The sequence below is a fragment of the Dermacentor andersoni genome, chromosome 1, assembly GCF_023375885.2.
Source record: "Dermacentor andersoni chromosome 1, qqDerAnde1_hic_scaffold, whole genome shotgun sequence".
Classification (NCBI taxonomy): Eukaryota; Metazoa; Arthropoda; class Arachnida; order Ixodida; family Ixodidae; genus Dermacentor; species Dermacentor andersoni.
Window position 1 is genome coordinate 373,585,943 of NC_092814.1, and position 20,870 is coordinate 373,606,812.

At 45.7% G+C, this 20,870-nt stretch overlaps 1 protein-coding gene across 1 annotated transcript in view; it reads left to right on the forward strand.

The window, feature by feature from the left end:
• The first annotated feature begins 774 nt into the window (after positions 1-774).
• Positions 775-20,870, forward strand: part of LOC126516683 (uncharacterized) — a 77,233-nt gene continuing 57,137 nt past the window's right edge. Inside the window, exons 1-2 of the mRNA XM_072289873.1 lie at positions 775-834; positions 1,546-1,694. Of these exons, the coding sequence (XP_072145974.1) occupies positions 775-834; positions 1,546-1,694 (209 nt within the window). The remainder of the gene's footprint in view (positions 835-1,545; positions 1,695-20,870) is intronic.

Below are 20,870 nucleotides of genomic sequence, written 5' to 3' on the forward strand. Positions count from 1 at the left end.
GCCGCTGACTTCATTTCAGCTGAACATTCGGTTATCGCCAAGGTTCGTTGGGCGGGAACTGTTCGCGAGCATACTCTCGCCAAGTGACCTTGTCGCCCGCATTTGTAACACCGGCGCCTTCGCAGCGAGCACGCAATGGCTTGATGCCCTTGTCGGCCACAGCATCTACATTGTTGCACTGTCATACTCGGTTCATTCCTTGATATTGCGGGTTCCCCTTTCCGCTGAAAGTTGAGCCCATCGATGGCGTCTCCTTGACTGCTTATCTGTTGCGAACCTAGCTCTGCGCTTTCTGCTGCTAGAGCAAGTGCTTCGGCTTCCGCAAGAGTCAAATCCTTCTTGGCTAGTAGCTGTTTTTGCAAGTTTTTCGACCGCACTCCGCAAATGATGCGATCCCTCAGCATTCGCTGCAACATCGAAGAGAAATTGCAGTTATGGGCTATTCGACGAATCGCTACGATAAACGCCTGCATAGACTCTCCTTCTTGTTGGCTTCGATGAAAGAACTTGAAACTTTCCGATATCTCGTTAGGAGATGGATCATAGTGCTCATTCAAGGTTGAAACAACTTCTTCATAGCTTAGTGAGCTCGGCTTTCTAGGTGCTACTCTACCGCAAAGAATTTCCACGGTCCTAGGTCCTAACGCCGCAACCAACAAGGCTCTCTTCTTGGCGTCGTCTGTAACCTCGTTTGCTTCAAAGTAAGCGTCGACTTTTACGAGGTATGCGTTCCACTTATCTGTGTCCTCTATGAAATCCGGAAGCTTGAGGGCCATGGTCGCGGCTGGGCTGATGGGCGTCTTCGTGTCGTGGCTGGTGCCCGGTCGCTGTTGCGTATCCGTGGGGGTTCTCGTCGCCACTGTTGCGATAGTTGACGGGCGGAGGCAACGCCCCTCCCGTAGTGAACGAGACAGTCGTTCCAGCCGAAGAACGCCGGGTTTATTCACGCTCGGAAATATAAAGAAAAGATAAGGGGAGAGGGAAGGTGTGACAGAAAGAGTGCGCACATGCGCACTGAAGGAAATAGCTTGCTTGTCATGTTCATGGGTTACCGCACCTGCAATTTTTAAATGCCAGCGTTTCGGCCACAGTGCAGAGAGCTGTCGCGGCCGACAAGCTTGTGCAAAGCGCAGTGACCATGAACACACCTCTGAATCTTGCGAGAACTCTCTCCACTGTGTAAACTGCGATGGAGAGCACGCCGCGTACTCATTGTCGTGCCCATCCTGGAAAAAGGGAAAAGACGTTGTGGCGATAAAGCTAAAAGAGAATATTTCATTCAAAGAAGCACGCAGGCGGGTATCGTAACTCGCAAAGAACAGATTTGCCTTTGCCGAAGTGGCGCGTCTGGGGGCAGCGCCATAACGGCCCCCGTCGGCTGTCCGACCCACACACAGTGAGGCGGCAGTGAAGACATCCCCCCCCCCCCCCCCGGCTGCTGCAGGTAGCGCTGTTCCGCCGCCCCAGCAGAAGGGACCATCGACCTCTGGGCCGGTGGCCTCAAAGGTCTCGTCTGCCGGGACGAGGCCTTCTTGTCAAATGCAGCACTTGGAAGAGCGCGTCTCCGGTTTCTCGCAAGAGGTGATGGACACAACAACCAGCCAGACGGAGCCTCCAGCGCCTAAGGAGCGGCGAGAGTCTCGCGATCGCTCCAAAAATGACAAACCTCGCGTCATGGCCCCTGGAGAGGGCCCGTGAGCGCTAATTTTCTTCTCTGATACACACAGCACAGAACACATTTATCATAATGGAGACACAAATACTACAATGCAATGTTAGAGCACTTCTTCATAACCTTGACGATATTAGAGAACTCCTACAGAGACGTAATCCAAAGTTGCTGTGTGTTCAAGAGACACATCTGTAACACACAAACACTAATTTTGTTGGCCATTACACCATCTTCCGAAAAGACTGTGACGAGGCTACCGCCTCCGGCGATGTTGAAATAGTTGCGCACATGTCTGTAGCTGTCAACATGCCGCCCTTCAGACGCCCCTTGAGGTAGTGTAAGTTCGCGCTACCCTTTTTAATAAACTGGTCACTGTGTGTTCTATATACATGCCTTCTAACGTATTACAGCGTCGAATAGAACACGCATTGAGCGACAGATATAGCAATGGGTTCTTCCTCTCTTCTGCCTCACCTAGAATGGAACGTCATCAACAAACTTTTCGGAAGTGAGCACTTCGCTGTAACTTTAAACCTGATAACTCTGCATGAGAACCCTCCGCATATTCCTCGATGGAAATTAGCATCGATGGACTGGGATCATTTGAAAGAATCATTTTATCTACCACGAAATCTTCCAGATGATTTTTCTATAGATGAGGCTGTTGCATATTTTACCGCTTTCATTATTCATGCAGCCGAAAAGTTTATCCCGCAAACGAATGGTGGTTCACTTACAACACGCGTTCCCTGGTGGAATAAACACTGTAGAGAGGCGCGAAAGATACAGAACAAGGCATGAGGCGTATTCTGCAGATCGCGAAATCCCGTAAATCTAGTTCAATTTAAACAAAGTAAATCACAGGGAAGGTGGACACGACGTCAGGCAAAGAGAGAAAGCTCGGTGAGGTTCTTCTCCTGCATTACTTCATACGCGCAGGAGGTTTTCGAAAGTGTGGAATGGCTTAAGAAAGTGAAAAGGGCAACAAACCCATCCTTTGACTCTGGTGAACAACCAAGGGGATACCTTGCAATACTAGGCAGACTCTCTTGGTGAGCACTTTGAGCATGTGTCGAGCTCAATCCACTATTGTCAGTCCTTCCTTAAATACAAAGAAACAGAAGACCTTAAGCCGTTTGTACGTAAAGGCAGACAAAACTAACTGTGTAACCAGCCATTCAGTATTGCCGATTTGAGAGCTGCCTTGATCTCGTGCAAGAGCACTGCACTGGGACCTGACAGGGTCATGTATGACTTGATCAAAAACACACACTGACCCACAAGTTACACTACTCGCCCTCTTCAACCCTATTTGGGCTGCCGGATACCTTCCACACACATGGAAAGAAGCAATTGTGGTCCCTGTTTTGAAGCATGGTAAAGACCCTTTCTTGGCGGCAAGTTATCGCCCGGTAGCTCTTACAAGTTGCCTGTGTAAGCTTTTTGAAAAAAATGATTAATCGTAGACACATACATTTCCTTGAACTCAACAATATACTTGATGCCTATCAGTGTGGCTTAAGAGAAGGGCGGTCCACAACTGTTCATCTTGTACGCATTGAAGGATATATCCGCGATGCATTTGTACATAAACAGTTTTTGTTATCGATATTCCTCCATATGGAGAAGGCGTATGACACAAAGTGGCGTTACGGGATCCTGCGAGTCTTGCCTGGAACGGGCACCCGTGGAAATATGCTAAACATTATTGAAAGCTGTTTGTTGAATCGTATCTTCCCCGTGAAAATCGGCAACGCCGCGACCTTTTATACAAGAAACTGGTGTACCCGAGGGAGGCGTGCTTAGCTCCACGTTCTTTATGGAGAAGATGAACACTTTTCGTGCTTCATTACCACCGGCCATTTTTTATTCCATCTACGTTTGACGACGTTTAAATAGGCTTCAAGTCCTGTAGCCTCGCAGTGTGCGAGAGACCGGTATGGCATGGCTTGAACAAGGTGTCTAAGTGGGCAGACAAAAACGGATTTAAAATCAACCCCCACAAAAGCACTTGTATTATTTTTACCCAAAAGGGAGGCCTGGTCCCAGCTCCTTGTGTAGAACTGTGTGGACAACAAATATCTGTCAACAAAGAGCATAAATTTCTAGGTATTATATTTGACTCCGGGCTTACTTTCCTCACACACATTAAATATCTTAAAGGAAAATGTCTAAGAACAATGAACTTATTGAAAATTCTATTCCACACAACATGGCGTAGCGACAGGAAGTGATTGATGAATCTTTATAGGAGCCTAATTCGATCACAATTGGACTATGGTGCCGTCGTATAAAACTCTGCCGCCGCGAGCACGCTAAAAATTCTATATCCTGTCCACCATCTAGGTATCCGCTTAGCCACTGCCGCTTTTAGGAGAAGCCCTATCGAAACCTCATACGCAGTATCAAATGAATGGTCACGCCATCTACGGAGAACATAGATCAGCCTCACATATTTTCTCAAAATACACTTTAATCATGAACACCCATGTTTTAATGCCGTTAACGATATGACATGTGCTACACTTTTCCGTAATCGTTCCTCTGTAAGACAGCCTTTCTCGCTGCGTGTGAGGGAGCTTAGCGATGAAGTGCATGTCCCACTCATCGAGCATCGCTTAGTGCATCTAACCAAGCTGTTACCTCCTTGGGAGTCGCAGGTGGTAGAATTTGATATATACTTTCTAGAAGTTACAAAGCACGCTCCAGAAGCCGAAATCCGAATGCATTTCCTAGAACTCCAGCACAAGCACTTGTGCACGGAGTTCTACGCAGAGGCTTCAAAGTCACATGCTGGGGTGTCCTATGCAGCCGTCGGTCGATCCTTCTCGGAAACCGATGTAATGCATTCGGAAACAATCATCTTTACGGCCGAGGCCTGCGCACTATTGTCGGTTGTAAAGCAAATAAGTAAATCAAAACTCCAATAAGCAGTTATATATACAGACTCCCTAAGCGTCGTGAAGGGCTTGATGTCACTGTGTAAGCACAAAATCTAGTGCTTACTGAACTCTATTCCTACCTGTCTAAAGCGTATCTATCTAATCAGCATATCATTATATGCTGGGGGCCAGGCCATAGGGGCATCGAGGGCAACGTTTTGGGGGACGAGATGGCCACGTCAATTGCACCACATGCTGTTAATCCTACCGCTGCTGTCCCTGTCACAGATCTGAAACCCTTCTTACGAAAGAAACTGCGAAAACAATTGGCAACGCATGTGGGACACAGAAACAAATAATAGGCTTGGTAAAACGCGTGGTAAAACCACGATTAGGTTTTTGGGCCTCCGTAACAAAATTTCGCCCTCATAATTTTCTACTTACTGGAAATGAATCTCCAACCTGTGCTAGGTGTGGTAAGAGGCTGACCGTCCTCCACGTCATCCTGGAGTCTCGGGAAGCCGAAGCTGAGACAAACAAACATTTTCCTCTTGCGTACCGTTAATCCGTCCCTCTTCAGCCGCCTATGTTTCTTGGAAAAGAAGCGCCTTTTAACATCAAAGCAGTCCTCGATTGCTTGAATGATATTTTCCTACATGTTATAAACCCACAAAATTCGTAGCGCATCCTCTTTCTAGAGGATGTTGATGTGATAGTTGTTTTGTATAGCACATGCCTCCAGGCCCTTGTGTTTCAAGGGCTTGAATGAGGTAGAAGTGCTCTAGCCAATTTTAGCAGCAGATATATTTTGTATATCGTAACATTGTCTCGCAATGCATCTTAATGCTCGTAGTACCCGTCATTTGTCACCGCTATAATCTTATTACACATTGATTTACGCACTTTATAGCGACTATGGAAAAGGCCCCTTTCTAGCCAAGTCACATCAACTTCATAGAAATCATAGCTCCACAGAAAACTCATTAACACTGGCATGGCGCTCTTTGGCCATACCTGGCCCTTGCGCCACTAAACACTAGACATTCATTCATATTTCTCCTTTCTTCTTGATAATTGATTTTCTTCTCACGCGCCTCTCAACGCAGCCAGAGGCAACGAAATCTCTAAAAAAATTTCGACCTGTCTATCCCAATAAGTCGCGCTCCGATAGCCTAGCACTTCTTTAAAGCATAAATTAGTTACACCTTGGTCTTTCGAACACATCACGCCCGTTGGCTCGGACCTAGTTGTGGTGCATACCTTCTATATACTTTCAGGGTCCGGCGAAAGAGCGGAGGACAATAGCCCGCCGCCGTCGGCGAAAGTACAACGCATTGCCGCCAGGTGCCTCCACCTAAACAGGGTTTCCCGACGCTGGCTTACCAGGGCAGCGGAGGGGCGGAGGCGGTGTGCGTGGTGGCAAGTGGCACCGCAGCGGATAAAAACACAGCAACACGTGTTCTCCCGCTTTGTTTGCCGCAGATCTGGATAAGTGACGATGTTTATTTGAACATATATTGCCCCACGAGGAGCACTGAGCAAAGGTACCAAAGAAAAACGACCGAAAGGCATCCGAAGCAGATACAGATATTACAGAACGTGAATGGATGTGAAATGCATTTGTCTTTTTCTGGCGCCAGTTGAATCCATTGGGAATTTAGCTTTACTGCATTCATAGCACCTCAGGATAATGCAACGCGCACAGCAGCAGAACAGACTAAGAATACCAAATACAATAGGCGATGTCGGGTTGAAAGAGTGCACACACCATGCTTTAAATCACCTCAACAGAATCTATTCGAAGAATTGTCAAGTTTTCAAAATCCGAACGCCATGCAAGGACCTTCTAGAATGAAGGCATATATGAAAAAGTACTCCATGTAACATATAGTGTGTTCAGAAAGAGCCTCTCTGGCTTCTTCAGTGGCATACCTGAAAAACAATGAAACGTGCGACACTTATTCAAATCTGCAGAATAAATTAAATGAGAAGTGTTTCAAGTTTAATGAAATACATACAAGGGATGTTTATTTTCAAACGGCTCTCGCTTTTCATCTTTATGTGCACGATTGTGCAAAGAGCAACTGAAGGTGTTACACTGGTTATCGCAGTTTTAGACTCTTTCTTGAAAGGGGCTTTTGAGCAAAGTACTTGTAGGTACCGTGCCTGTCTGTGATGCTAAATGCATAGTTTGCAAGGAGAGGCCTCACAAAACGCACTGCAATAAGTTCCATAAGCTTCTGTCCGTCCATCATGTCATTCTCTTTACAATGCAGACAGTTTGAGGCACACAGAGCTGGAACTGCGTATGCCACCTAGCTAGTCATGGGTCTCTGAAGAGCTGCATTTTCTTTCAGGGCTGGCTAAGAGTAAACACGCAAGATGTCCAGGACAAAAAGCAGCTGGTCAGAGGCATATGAAAGTTCCCCACGGTCCTGGCTGCGAGTGAACGCCTACAGTGACTGCTTTGTTAGTGGCTTGGATGCGATTGCCACACTAATTCTCGCAGTTTATCTGCTCACTGATGACGCGGACAATATAGCCACCGACATAGACGGTCGCAGCTATCTGCAGAGAGGGCATGTTCACAGGCAAAACAGTAGTGTTGAGTCTTTGAAGAACATTCAGAGCAGCTCTTCCCAGTTTCGAATGAGGTTGAACAGATGTTTCTGGCTTCTCAGATTATACAGTTAGTGACATGACTACAGGCTCACTGTGTGCCACATTCGAAAGTGTATTGGATGCAGCTATTCCAATTTTCAGCACTTTCTGAATTCCTGAAAGGGCAGCACGAACATCTAGTGCACCATTGCACCCAGCTAACCTTCGCAGTGTTCCAAATAGAGACTCTATCGGGTCACTTTTGAACTTCCGTGTCAATGCAAATGCAAATTTTTCAACCCTAAATAGGTGTTCTATGCAGGCCACAGTGCTGTACGTAGTGGCCAAGAATGCATCGTATGTCTCCTTTGTCAGAAACTCACGAGGATGGGTGCACTTTGTTTTCAATTCATGCAGATGCATTGGCATACGGACCTCTAGCCACTCAAGCCAGGCATCTTCTGTGCTGTCGTACTGCTTAAGATCTGGGAACCTCTGGCGCAGATGTTGAACTCTATTACTGGTGTCGTGGAGAACAAACCAGCGACAGAAGTTCTCCATAAAAGTGATGGTCGGGCCTGCACTTGCGAATGAAATATGGCAAATGTGACCAGCTTGTTCCTGAAGGTGTTGCAAAACAGGCGTTACTGCGAGTTGAATATGAGTTGAATAGCCCTCACCACGTTCATTTTTTCTATGTTATTAGGAAAAACATGTTTCCGACTGGGATAACGTACCGGATTCACAATCAAGTTCTTTTGGAGCTCATACACATCTTTCAGATATGGCGCTGAAATTTCTCCTTTGGGTCCGATGTCGTGTGCCAAAAATTGAGACCGCACATTTTTTAGCACATGGCAGGGGTGGAAGCTCATGAAAAGCTGCCTATCCGGGTCACATGAATGGTCAGTTCTGTAGGTAACGATGCCGTTCCCTAGAAGTCTCATGGCTTGTACATTTGCCTTGTGGTTGTCAGTGAAAATTCTGAAAATATAGAAACCGCAAGACTCCACTTTCTTCATTATGAAGACCGTCAGCGCATGAAGCTGGGTACCGGTTAAACCCTTTGTAAAAAAGTAACCAACAGAAATCCTGTACGAGGATGAAAGTTCACTAATCACAAAACACAAAAGGGTGTTCGCTAGCACAACGTCACTGCTAATGTTCGGCAAGCTGACGTCTGCCTGCCCCACAAAACAGTATTGTTGCTTATTGCACTGGAGCTTCTATTTAATAGGCATCTCATCAATGATGAGAGAACACATTCTTGACTGAGGCACCTTGAGATTTTCAAGCTCTGCTTTGAGGCGAGCTTCAACCAGTACCTGGGGCATTTAAGCGAAGATTGTCATCGTGGGCACAGGACTCGCCTGCTTGGCCGAAAACTCCGAACTGTTCCTATATAGACTGGTCAGAATGAAGAGATCCAATTAACGGCATCAAACACGGCCTACCCATCCCGATGGTGCATAAGATCCGGGTATTAGGAATGATGATAGAACACAAGGGCGGCACTGACGAAGCACTTCGCAAGATACCGGCAAAGGCCACCAGCACGACGCAGCTCATTCGACGCATCACCAATAAACACGCGGGCACGCGCGAAGGCAGCGTCATACGACTCATGCAAGCCTTCGTCATTTCTCAAATAAAGTACACGGCAGCGTTTCACAATTGGACGGTAAAGAAACAAATGTGCGTTGGGACTTGCGCCCGGAGTCAGCATCACCAAGCTCTTAGAACTAGGCTTACACAATACGCTCGAGCAATTCGTGGAAGCGCAACAAGTGTCCCAATTCGAGCGTCTATCCAAGACCCGCGCGGGCAGACACGTGCTCGAAAAGCTCGGCATCACATGCCACACGCAGCACGACATCAAAGTAGAAATTCCGAGAACCATACGGCGAGCAACTATACGTACCCCCATTGCCTCGCTACATGCACCCCCAACACCACACCGCGAGACGTAAAACCAGGGCACAACACATGAACCAAAGTTACTCCAACAAGTAGGCGGTCATCACCGACGCGGCCCGTTATCGAGACAGGAAGAGTTTCATGGCGGCAGTTACTAGCCACCGAGGCAACTACCTCACGAGCGTGACGCTCGGGAGGCACATGCCGTCACACGGCACATGCCGCCGAAGCAGCAGAGGAAGAGGCCATAGCACTGGCCCTCACACAAACCAAAGCGACATACGTGATCTGCGATTCGCAAATGGCAATTCACAATTTCGCAAATGGACGCATCTCGCATAGGCGTACACATACGCCAGCGACATGTCATACACTAGGGAGAGGCTCATTTCGATAACCGAAGGCATTTGCTATGGATCCCAGCACACACTGGATTGAGCACCCCCAACGAAGCGGCTCACCGCGTTGTTCGAGGCCTCACTCACCGAGCGTCATCGGAGGAAGAGCCCCCGCGGGGTACTGCAAATGTCTGGGCGTGGGAGTATGACCAGGTTCCACGACATCACGACACACTACCAGTTACAAAGACGCATATACCCATTTCCTCACGCTAGGTTAGACAGGACGCAAGCAGTACACTTCAGAAAAATTACAAACGGATTCTTACAGAAACCCCAAACTCATGCACGCCATGTGTCCAGACATGTACGCTACAAGCATATGCGCATCGTGTGGCGAGGTTGCCACACTTAATCACATGTTATGGGAGTGCCAGCACTTAAAAAACAAGTCGGGCAGGGCCGACCCCTCCGTCTCTTCCACCGCCAGTCTCCGCTCGCGCTGGAAGACCGCACTGCTTAGCTCGAACCTGATAGCACAGCTCTGGGCCGTCCAGCGAGCCGAGGAAGCTGCTTCGAGACAAGGCCTCGGAACCGCGTCCGCGGCGGGTGCCCAGATCAAATAAAAAAACGCCGGACTCGAATCTTATTGATTTGAAAATAAAGTTTACGCTCTCTTCGTTCTCGCTTCAAAACAACTTACTTGAAAAGAAGAACTTCTCCCCAGTCCATGCCAGCCAACTTCTTCTTGTTCCCTCTGCGCTGCGTCCGGAAGTACTGCACGCCCTATATGACGATCCGACCGCTGGGCACCTCGTATTCTCCCAGACGCTATCGAGCATATAGGAAAGGTATTGTTGGCCGCGCCTGACCGCCGACGTCGCCCGTTTACGTCAAGACATGCCGAGACTGTCAGCGACGCAAGACACCACCGACAAGGCTGGCGGGAATACTATAGCCGATTCAGCCTCCTTGCCGACCATTTCAGCAGATCGGGATGGACTTGTAGGGGCCCTTTCTGGTGTAACAGTGGATTTCTGGTAAATAAGTGGATCGTCGTGGTGACGGACTACGTCACCCGCTTCGTTGAAATGAAAGCTCTGCCGAAAGGTAGCGCATCCGAAGTGGCGAAATTCTTCGTCGAGAGAATCCTTCTGCGACATGGCGTCCAAGAAGTCCTCATCACCGACAGAGGAACGGCCTTAACCGCGGAGCTGACTCACACCATTCTGCAATACAACCAGACATGCCACAAGAGGGCAACTGCCTACCACACGCAGACGAATGGTCTTAAGGAGCGCCCGAATAAGACCCTTGCCGACATGCTAGCAATGAACGTCGACGTCGAACACAAGACCTGGGATGCCGTCCTGCCGTGCATAACCTTCGCTTAGAACACGGCGGTGCAAAAAACAACGCAGATCCCGCCGTTCAAGCACTTTTGAAACTAGAGGAATTCACGTACCCCTCACTGACACCTGTAACATTGGAGCTCTTTAGGCACGGTATCAAGCAATTGGATTGGAATGATATTTTGGCCGATAGAGATACAAACAACTCGTACAATAACTTTATAACAACATTTAAAGAACATTGAATAGTTTCATCTTAAGACACATCACAGACCAAACAAACCGCGGAAACCATGGATAACAAACTATCTAAAGCGACAGATAAACCATCAAAATAAACTTTACCAGCAATTCCTTAAAACACGTAATGCGCACTTACGGGATGAATGCAAGACTGTTGGAACTAAGTTGAATAAAGAAAAAGAAAGGGCGAAAAGGGACTACTACTACCACATCTTCGATCCACAACGTCCAGAGCGACGTAATACCATGTGGAAAAATTAAATGAAATACTGAATAAAGGAGCCACTCCCACTAAAATCGATAATCTGGAAATAGACGAAAAAAACGCTAAGAGGAATTGAGCTTGCAGAACAATTTAATGATTTCTTCGTGAAAATAGGCAATTCCAGTCACAGCGAACAAACACAACCGACATAAATCCGATACCAAACACGGTTTTTCTTAAGCCAACTTCCAGTTCTGAAGTAATTATACTATTCAGTAGAATAAAAATAGTCGCAGCTGTGATCCTGATGGCATAGAAATTCGACCAATAAAGTATGTATTAGCCGTCATAGCAGAAGTACTAACACATATCTGCAAGTTGGTGTTATCAACAGGTATTTTTCCGACGCTCATGCAACTAGCGAAAGTTACCGAAATATATAACACAGGAGATAAAAACAATTTAAGCAATTATCGCCCAATATCTATATACTCCCCATTTTCTCAAAATGTCTTGAAAAAATAATAAACGATAGAATTGATATCTTCTCGAGAAAGTACAATCTTATTACCGAATGTCAATATGGTTTCAGAAAGAAACGTTCAACTAAAAGTGCTCTATTAGCACAGAAATAAATCGTATTATACAATATCGAAAAGAGGCTTTGACACTTGCATTATATTTGGACTTCAGTAAGGCCTTTGATTGCGTAAGTCATGTATCATAATTAAATTGATTAAAATGCTATGGATTTAGAGCAATCTCACTCAAACTTATTCAGTCGTATTTGAGTGCGCGGTCTCAGTACGATGAAATAAATGGCTTTAAATCACGCACACAACCAATTAAAACCGGGGTGCCACAAGGCAGCATTCTAGAGCCTGTATTATTTTTATATTACATCAATGACATAATCAACATCGACGAAGATTGCAAATTTAGAATTAATGCTGATGATTGCACATTATTTTTTACTGGAAAAAGTTAGGTATTCTCGAGGCGCTAGCAGCAAACACCTGTTATAAGCTTCGGGATTGGTGTACTAAAACAATATAACGCTAAATGAAACAAAAACAATATGTGTCCTTTTTCGAGCCCTTGGCACATCCCTACAGTTACCGTACCATATTACCCTAGGCCCATAGGGAATTGGAGTAACCAAATCAATTAAGACGCTTGGAGTAATTTTTAATGAACATGTATCCTAGAATGAGCAAATAGATCAGATTAGCTTAAAGCTGAGACGCGTAGTTAGTGCTTTAAATCGTCGTCGATATCTTTTGCCTCTTATCATAAAGCGACTTATTTATCAAGCTCTCTTCCATGCTCACTTGAACTACTGTGCTTTAATATGTGGAAATACTATATTAACCAATTTGAATAAGCTAAAAATACTTCAGAAAAGAGCTGTTAGGGCAATAGAGAACATGCCATACCTTAAACATTCCAGACAAGACATCTTTTTGTTAAACATAACATTGTTATGGCGAACGATATATACAAATGCAGGCTGCTACAATCCTACATTAGTGCAAATCGCGGGAAGCTTGACACATTTCTTACACTTGCAATTTTTGAACCTACTCAAAGTATTTACTTCCATCGGTATAAACCCCCCTGGAAAACTCCATTCTCAGGCACTATTACGGAACGCAAAGGCTTAGCCACACAATACCAAGCACTCTTAACGCATATGAGCAGCAAAACATCGAAATTAAAACGCTAAACCCCTCCAAAGTAATTAGTTTGTTCTTGTACTAGGCATTCCTTAAATTGTATTGCTTTATATCATTATGTTTTCACTAAGCATATAACTACGATGACATTTATCTTCTGCTGATTTATTATGTGCAGATATGATGCTATGGGTACTATTCTTTTTCGTACTGGTGTATAATAGTTATTTGCTTTCGCTTGTGTGTTTACCCTGTCACTTTAATTATTCACTTTTTGCTTGTATAATTATTCGCTTTTTGCTTGTATATTTACCCTGTCATTACCCCTACAGGGTTGACGGTGCTTAGTCAAGCTGTAGTATCCGCAGCTTTTTCGCCGTCTTCCCTTTTGTACAGATGTTTTTGTTTGGTGAAAATAGAACACTGACTGACAAGCTGGTTTACAGCAGGATTCTGAGATGACTCTCGACGCCATGCTGCCGCACGTCACCGACTAAGAGAAGCTTGAGGTCGCCACCTATCTCCAGCACGCCGAAGAAGCCCGACAGCTCGCCCACCTGCGGATCAAGAACCAGCAGAGGACCGACAGCCGACACTACAACCTTCGACGACGCAACGTCGAGTACCAACGTGGCGACCCGGTTTGGGTCTGGACCCCAATCCGCCGACAAATAGTTAACGAGAAGCTTTTACGCAGCTATTTCGTACCCTACAAGATCATTCCGACGCATTGGCGCACTCGACTATGAGTTCGTGCCAGACAGCATTTCGCTATCACAGCGGCGCCGCTCACGACCTGAAAGAAACCATGTTGTGAGATTTAAGCCGTTCTACCAGCGCTAACGAACTTTGGGACTTTGCATAGCTGAACTTTGGACTTCTTTTCTTTTTTAGGACTGTATAACATTGAACTTTGCTTCTTTGTTGTTGTGTTACTTTTTAATGAGTATCGTTTTGTTTTTTTCGCTCCCCTGTTGTGTTTGTAGCGTCCGGTTGACGCTAATTCAGAGGAGAGCATTGACACGCGTACTTGCTTATCTTTTCGAGTGACCACTTTTCACCGTCTAAATAATGTCATCACTCAGCGCGGGACGCATCCGCATGTATCGGAAGTTCCTCAAATGTTATCGATGGTTCTTTCTGTGGTCTGTTGTCACCGAAGTTGCGTAATTTGACTGCATGTGCGATGCGAATTGTGAAGAACTTTCTGGAAGACACGCGGGCATTACTGATTACTCTGGAACCTTCGATGGCTCGTTTGTAAAAGCCGTCGCGTTTGACCGGCAGAGCAGATTTAGACGATCGCCGACTGTGTTCGCCGCTATCGTTGTACTCTAAGTGTAGCCTTTGTGGGCACAGCTTCGCGCAATGAAAGTTACTTTCGTCATTCACAGTACTGCTACTGTGTTGTTTGTCCTCACTACTACGTGACAATATTTAATTTTGTTCTCTCGCACCTCTCGACGCGGGAACACAATGAAATGTATTAAATATATCGACCTACCTATCGAGATAAGTCACGCTCCGTTTGCCTAGCACTGCTTTCTAGAATAAATAAGTTGCAGATTTGCTCTTCCAATTCGCATACGTCACGTCCGTTGGGTCGGACCTAGATGTGTCACATGGCTTGTTCTGGTAATATTTGATTGCACCGTTCCCCTGCGCGAAGTGTACAAACCATGTCTGACTGATCGGAGACGCGTTTAGTGTAGCTTAAAGAACCCTGACCAGAACACATAGCAAATTTCGGTTATACGACGGATGTTGTTACGGGTGCTCTAAGGAGCGTTGTGCCGCGAGAATTTTTCGAATTGGTTCACTTATATGCGAGATAGAAGTATTTTGAATGCAGCGCATCCGTGATTTCAGGAGGCGAGTGCTACTGATACGAGAGACGCTCTCTTCACTCGCCCCCTCGAGCCTCCACAAGAGAAATTTCTTCGTGGCGTTCTCTGATACCGTAGCTCGAGGATCGCGTGACGCATATGTCACGGGACCCGCCTTCATATTTTTTTTTTTGTTTCCTCGCTTTTGCGCAAATGTCAGCGAAAGCAATTGTGATGAATATGCTGTGAACGAACCAAGAATTTTGACGGCAAGGTAGGCTACAGGTCTTTTCGACTATCTTCAGCTTTAATCTGCGTAGACTTTCAGCGCAGCTCTATGCCTAGGTGCATTCAGTTGACTCCAGGCACACATTCTTCGCACATTAACGTGCGAACTACTTTGCCAAGTATCTCTTAAATTCACAATAATAAGGGTTTTTTTTCCCTCTGCACAGTTTCGCTGCTTGAAATCAATAGTAAGTGAAAGCTTAGCAATCGAAAAGTCCACATGTGCATCCAACGACCTAATTTCAGCAAAATAAATGCCTAATGTTTTGAAGGGCTGAACATATTCAATCGGCATCCCATTGATAAATATTGGGTGCGTAGAAGCCCTTTCTGACGCGTATGAAACATTACTAGTTTAGTTTTAGCGCTATTTAGTTTGCCGCCGGTTTGTGTAGATAATAGCTGAATAAAATCTAGTGTAATAATGGCACGATTGGCTAAATCAGCAGTAGAGCAATCAGTGAAGAAGGAGTTCTTACCTTCAGCGTAAATGATGTACTTCGCCATCTCATCAACGGTAACGATATCTTTAATAGACAGTTTTAGTACTGCGTCATGACGATACGTACGCAGCACGCAAGTGCTTTGCGGAACGTAGGAGCGCGTCTCGCGTTAAGGCTTTTAGTACTGCGAAATGCCTACGTACGTAAGAGGGCAAGCGTTATGCCCCAACCACTGGCACGCGCTGGAAAGCTTCGGCGCGCGCCGAAGGGTCAAATGCGTCAAAGCGTCGGTCGGGAACTCGATGAAGCGGAACGTCGCGCAGCGATTACGTCTACTGGCGATGCTAGAAGTTTGCCGGCGCGCGGCGAAGCTGCGCCGGCGTGCACCAATGGGAGGCTGCGACGCCTCGCAGGCGTCAACCAATCGGAGGCTGCGGAGCCTCCGGCTGCTAGGCCGACCGTGCGGAGACGCCGACACCAACGATCGTCCGAGTGTTTTGGACGCACGACGCGCGCGACAGTGTTCCTGAAAGACAGTGTTGTAAAAGTAGGCCGACAACGACACGATCAACCGACCGACGACCGTAGGTTGTGGCAGTGCGACGTGGATCCGAAGCGACTTCGAACGACGCCGACTAATCCAACCTGCCCACTGGGTTCCGCCGGGCTCGGTACGATCGTCTGCTAAAACAGCCAACCGAATCACGATTGCCGCAACGTCTGTGCTTGTTGTATGTGCATTTTGTTGTGCTCAAAACGAATGGAAACACGTTTACGAGCTCCGAAGTCTGGATAATCAACACTCGCCTATCGCCGATGTTGTTTACGTTACGCGTAGGCCTAGCGCGTCCATCGAGTTCGTAACTGGCGAGTGAACGAACTCACCTGAGAAATCTGTCGAAGGAAATGAATTTTCAGGTCCGTTTGGTGCTGCAGTGATTTAAAATATGGCACTCTTGACTTCGTGTGACCTGTGATGTGGTGAATGAACCGTGTGGAAGTTGGGTTGGTCGACCGCGGCGTGTTTCGTGTGGTGTCGGTTGACTCAAGTTTAACGGGCAAGCTCTGCGCTGTTTCCAGTGGTAAAGATAACTCCCGAAAGCGAACTACACTAGTAGCCGAACTATTGGAAGTACTTACATAATCAGCCGTGCCGCCTGTTTCAGATGACATTGCGCTCTTTTATTCGGCATGTGAATCCAGTTCAGTACAAGTTCACTGTACTCATTCACTCACTTCTTTCAAGTGCGACCGTCTTTTGGGCTAGTTGGGGATAAATCGCTCGTGTAGCAATCAAGAACACTGACGCACTGAAGCATACGTGGCAACGCAGTCATATTTGAGTCAGTGTGTCGTTATAGTTGAGCACTGCAAAAAGAAATTATCTGTTTGCAACGTGTGCCCTAGGGCGTGTGCAGTGCATAGCAGGACCTGCATCATGCAAGACCTATGCATGTAGCAGCGTATACCACGATTGCTTCGATGCCCGCTTCAGAAGCAGCAAGTACTGAGTCAATGAAACTGTAATTGAATTTTTATCTCACTTTTTGCTTATGGAAAGTGTAGATGGTGTGAGTGCATTGTGGGGAAGGTGAAAAGGTGTCATCAGTGTTTTGTGCAGTCACTATGCTTAAACTGCTGGAATCCCTTCAGCCTCTACTAAAATGTTTCTTGCTGCGATACTATAAATTGTAGTCAGGACAAAGATGTACTCAAAACCAAGTTACTAATGCATCTGCCCAGAATGTGTTTGATTAACAAGTTAACGCTTCCACAACAACAATATGCCGATGAACAGCATATGTGCTTACAATAAATACATTCCGTAAAGGTGAACGACTGGGCCTACAATATCAAACTTTGTAGTAGCACCGTAAAAAGTGCTGCCATGCGTATCAGCCACAACGAAACTGCTGCACGTCCAACCTTCTTCCTTGGAGGCACTTCTATAAAGACTGTTCGGGCCCTTCTCATTCTGGGTGTAGCATTTAGCTGTTCTCTCAAATTTTCCACATATGTCACCAGCACTGTATGTAAGCACCGGCCCTTTCTTGGGTTTGTGTCCCGTGTGTCCCTTCCCTGATGACCTAAGGTTTTCCGAGCACTCTACACTTCTATCATTCTGTCACGACTTGAGTACTGCTCATCAGTATAGTTCCCGTACCAAACTCGCGAGGCTACAAAACTTCAGCTTGTTTTGTGCCGGACAATACGCACCCTTTACTCCCGTCTTTTCGGTTGTCACAAGCTCATGCCAGCCTTCGAGGATTGCCTCAAACCCCTCAAGTAGCACACCCTGCAATACCAACGCAACATTGCACTAGTCTATACTGCAGGGTGTTTGACGTCTCTCTGGACAGCACTAATCTTTCTTCAGTTCGTCTGAACAAGTGGTCAGCACAGCCTGAGCCCTCATCACGCCTCTATGGCCCGACACCACAACTCCATGATTATATCTGGCATGCAGAGCTTTCTCTCCACCCCCCTGGCGATTTGGATTCTCCTTCCCAGGAACCAGACTTCATTGGCACTCCTGTGTGTTGTGCACCTGTCGAGTGTGTGCGTGTGTGCTGTGCTGTGTTATTGAGCAAGTGTGTGTGCACGTGGAGGGGAAGGAAGTGTCTTCTGCATCCTGCAAATTCCTGCTTTAGATGGCTGGTTATCAGATTCTCTAACATACAGGCATCAGCCTTCTTTGTAGTCTAGTGTGCCAAGTTACCACTAAGATTATTATTATTATTATTATTATTATTATTATTAGAATCATTACTTTGACCACATTGATTGTGTTGAAGCCAGCGTGACACATAATTCAAAATATTTCTGGAGCTTTGTGGGCTCTCTCTTCTAAAAGGAGTGCCAAAGATGTACGTCTTCTTCATGAATATAGTGGTGTTGTCTCGAACACTGCTGATGCCCTTGCAGAACATTTCTGTTTGCTATATGGTGTGAAATATGCTTCAAGTAACCTTCCTTCTCAGTCTGGCGCAGTGTATGCTAACAGTCAATGAAAACCTCGTTTCCAAGTATATGAAGTGCCTTAAACTTTGCCTTAAACTTTCCCTTTCTTGTGGTGTTGATGGTATTTCCTCCACAGAGCTTAACCCTTTGAGACGCTGTCTACACAATTGGGCACAGCAGGAGCGTGCATCAATAGCAAAAGCACTGATGAAAGTAATGGTATTTAAAATGTGTTTCATACATCTTGAAACACTTATTATTGGAACTGTGCTGCAATTTTGAATAATGTGCAGAATGTTTTAACAAAATGAGTGAGAAGGTGGACGGCTGGGTGTTGTTACTCTGTGTCAGTATGTTGTATGTAGCGGGTTCACTTCTTTCATTGTTTTTTACAATGTCGTGCACCAGGCGTAATTGTCAAGTGGCTGGATAAGTGCTTTTCAAGCTTTTCAAAACACGAAATAGTACATGTTTTCATATTTTGTGTTCCTGTAGTGAGTTTTCGCATGGAGTCGAAATTTTGTAAACTTGACAAAACTCGCTAAACTATTGAAAATTCTTAATATTTGTTGCGGCTGTACACTTTCTACGATTCTGAGGATGCAAGAGATGTGGTGAAAGCAACTTTTCAATCAACGGGATAAAGTGGTGTCTGAAAGGGTTAAGATGTATGGAAGCATACTTGTTCCTCGTTCTCACAAGCATCTTCAATAGTTCCCTAAAGTCTAGTACCTTTTCTAGCACTCGGAAGGTAGCATGAACATTGCCAATGCATAAATCAGGTGCTAGATGTGCAGTTACTAACTGCCGACCTATATCTATCCTCTTCAGTGCGTCAGGTGTTGGAATCGATATGGGATTCCTCGCTTTCTGTTAGTGCTAAGAGCATTTTAATAAATGAACAGCATGACTTTGTGTGCCGACATTTCAGACTGTCAACAGTGTTCACTACTGCATCGACTTCCAAAAAGACATTTTTTCACTCTCGAACTGGTGCAGAAACAATAAGTACTCTTAAATGCTTCCAACACTATGGCATTAAGTTATATGCACAAAACGCACCATGTGAAATTTTGATACACCCTACGTGATGCTCCACTCCTTAGGGTCGATGAAATGAAAGATCTTGGTGTGTACTTCGACAAAATGCTAAGCTTCTCTTCACATAGATAATTACACAAGATGTCCTTCACGCTCTTGGAATTGCATGCCGTATATTGCATGATTTCCACTCACCTGTTGTGTTTCTGAAATTCTGCTGTGTGCCTCCAACTACTAGAGTATGCCTCTGTAGGAGGGGGGTGCAATGAGCAAATCTAACTCTGACCTCATTGAACGCATCCAGAATAAATTGATGTCTATCTTCAAGCACCACTTTTGCCATTCTGGCGACCACAGTTGAGCCTTTGTTCCTGCACCTTTTGTTCCTGTATAAGGTGGTCCATGACATTATACATTCCTTAAAGCTTCTTGATCATATGCATTTGTTTGTGCCGCAACAGTATACCAGGTAGCATTCCACATTCGTTGCCTGGGCTTGTTACAAGATTGTGCTAATAAGACTCGACTCCAAAACATACTTCAGAGTTCATTTCCTGTGTTTTGTGTATCTGTAAATAATCACGTAGGATTAACTCCCTTTTACTTTTCCGCGTTTCCTTTTTTCCCTATTTGTTTCTCTATCTTCCATTTTTTTGTCTACTGCATTCATGTTTTCTCTACATTTTGTCTCACATAGTGCTCGTTAAGTGCACCAGTACAAAGGCTCTCTAGCTGTTCCTGGGCACTACAATAAAAATTTGAATGATTGACTATTATCGTAGTATAAAATTGTGCTTTTTAAGTATGTACTAGTATACTATTTTAGTGCAGTAGCTTTCGTGCAATTAAAAAAAGGGCATGAATTAAGAAGAGAGAGAGAAAATGATAAATGAAAGGTAGGGAGATTAACCAGGACTGAGCCCGGTTGGCTACCCTACACTGGGGAAAGGGGGACGGAAAGATTAAAAGAAGAGAAAGTCCACTGGGGATATCAGCCGGTCACTCAGTCTGGATCACAGACGCTGACTCAATCCGGTATCTTTCAAATATCGCAGCAGCGCTTTTGTGGCCTTTTGTAGCTGCGATATGCGAGGCCATGGTCCCAAGATCTTGTTCAAGGTGAACGGCTTTCCATCTAGCTGATTGAGAGCTCTGCAGAGGTCTTGCCTTTCATCTTCAAAAGATGGGCAGTAGCACATTAGGTGTTCTATGGTTTCCTCGACACCGCAGGCATTGCACTCGGCGCTATCAGCCATTCTAATCAAAAATGCATATGCACTGGTGAATGCGACGCCCAAACGTAAGCGGCACAGCACTGTTTCCTCATTTCGCAGAAGACCTGGTAACAGTCGCAGTTGCATAGAGGGATCGAGGGAATGCAATCGATGTTGAGTGAATCCAGGTGTGTGCCACTTTTCCAATGTC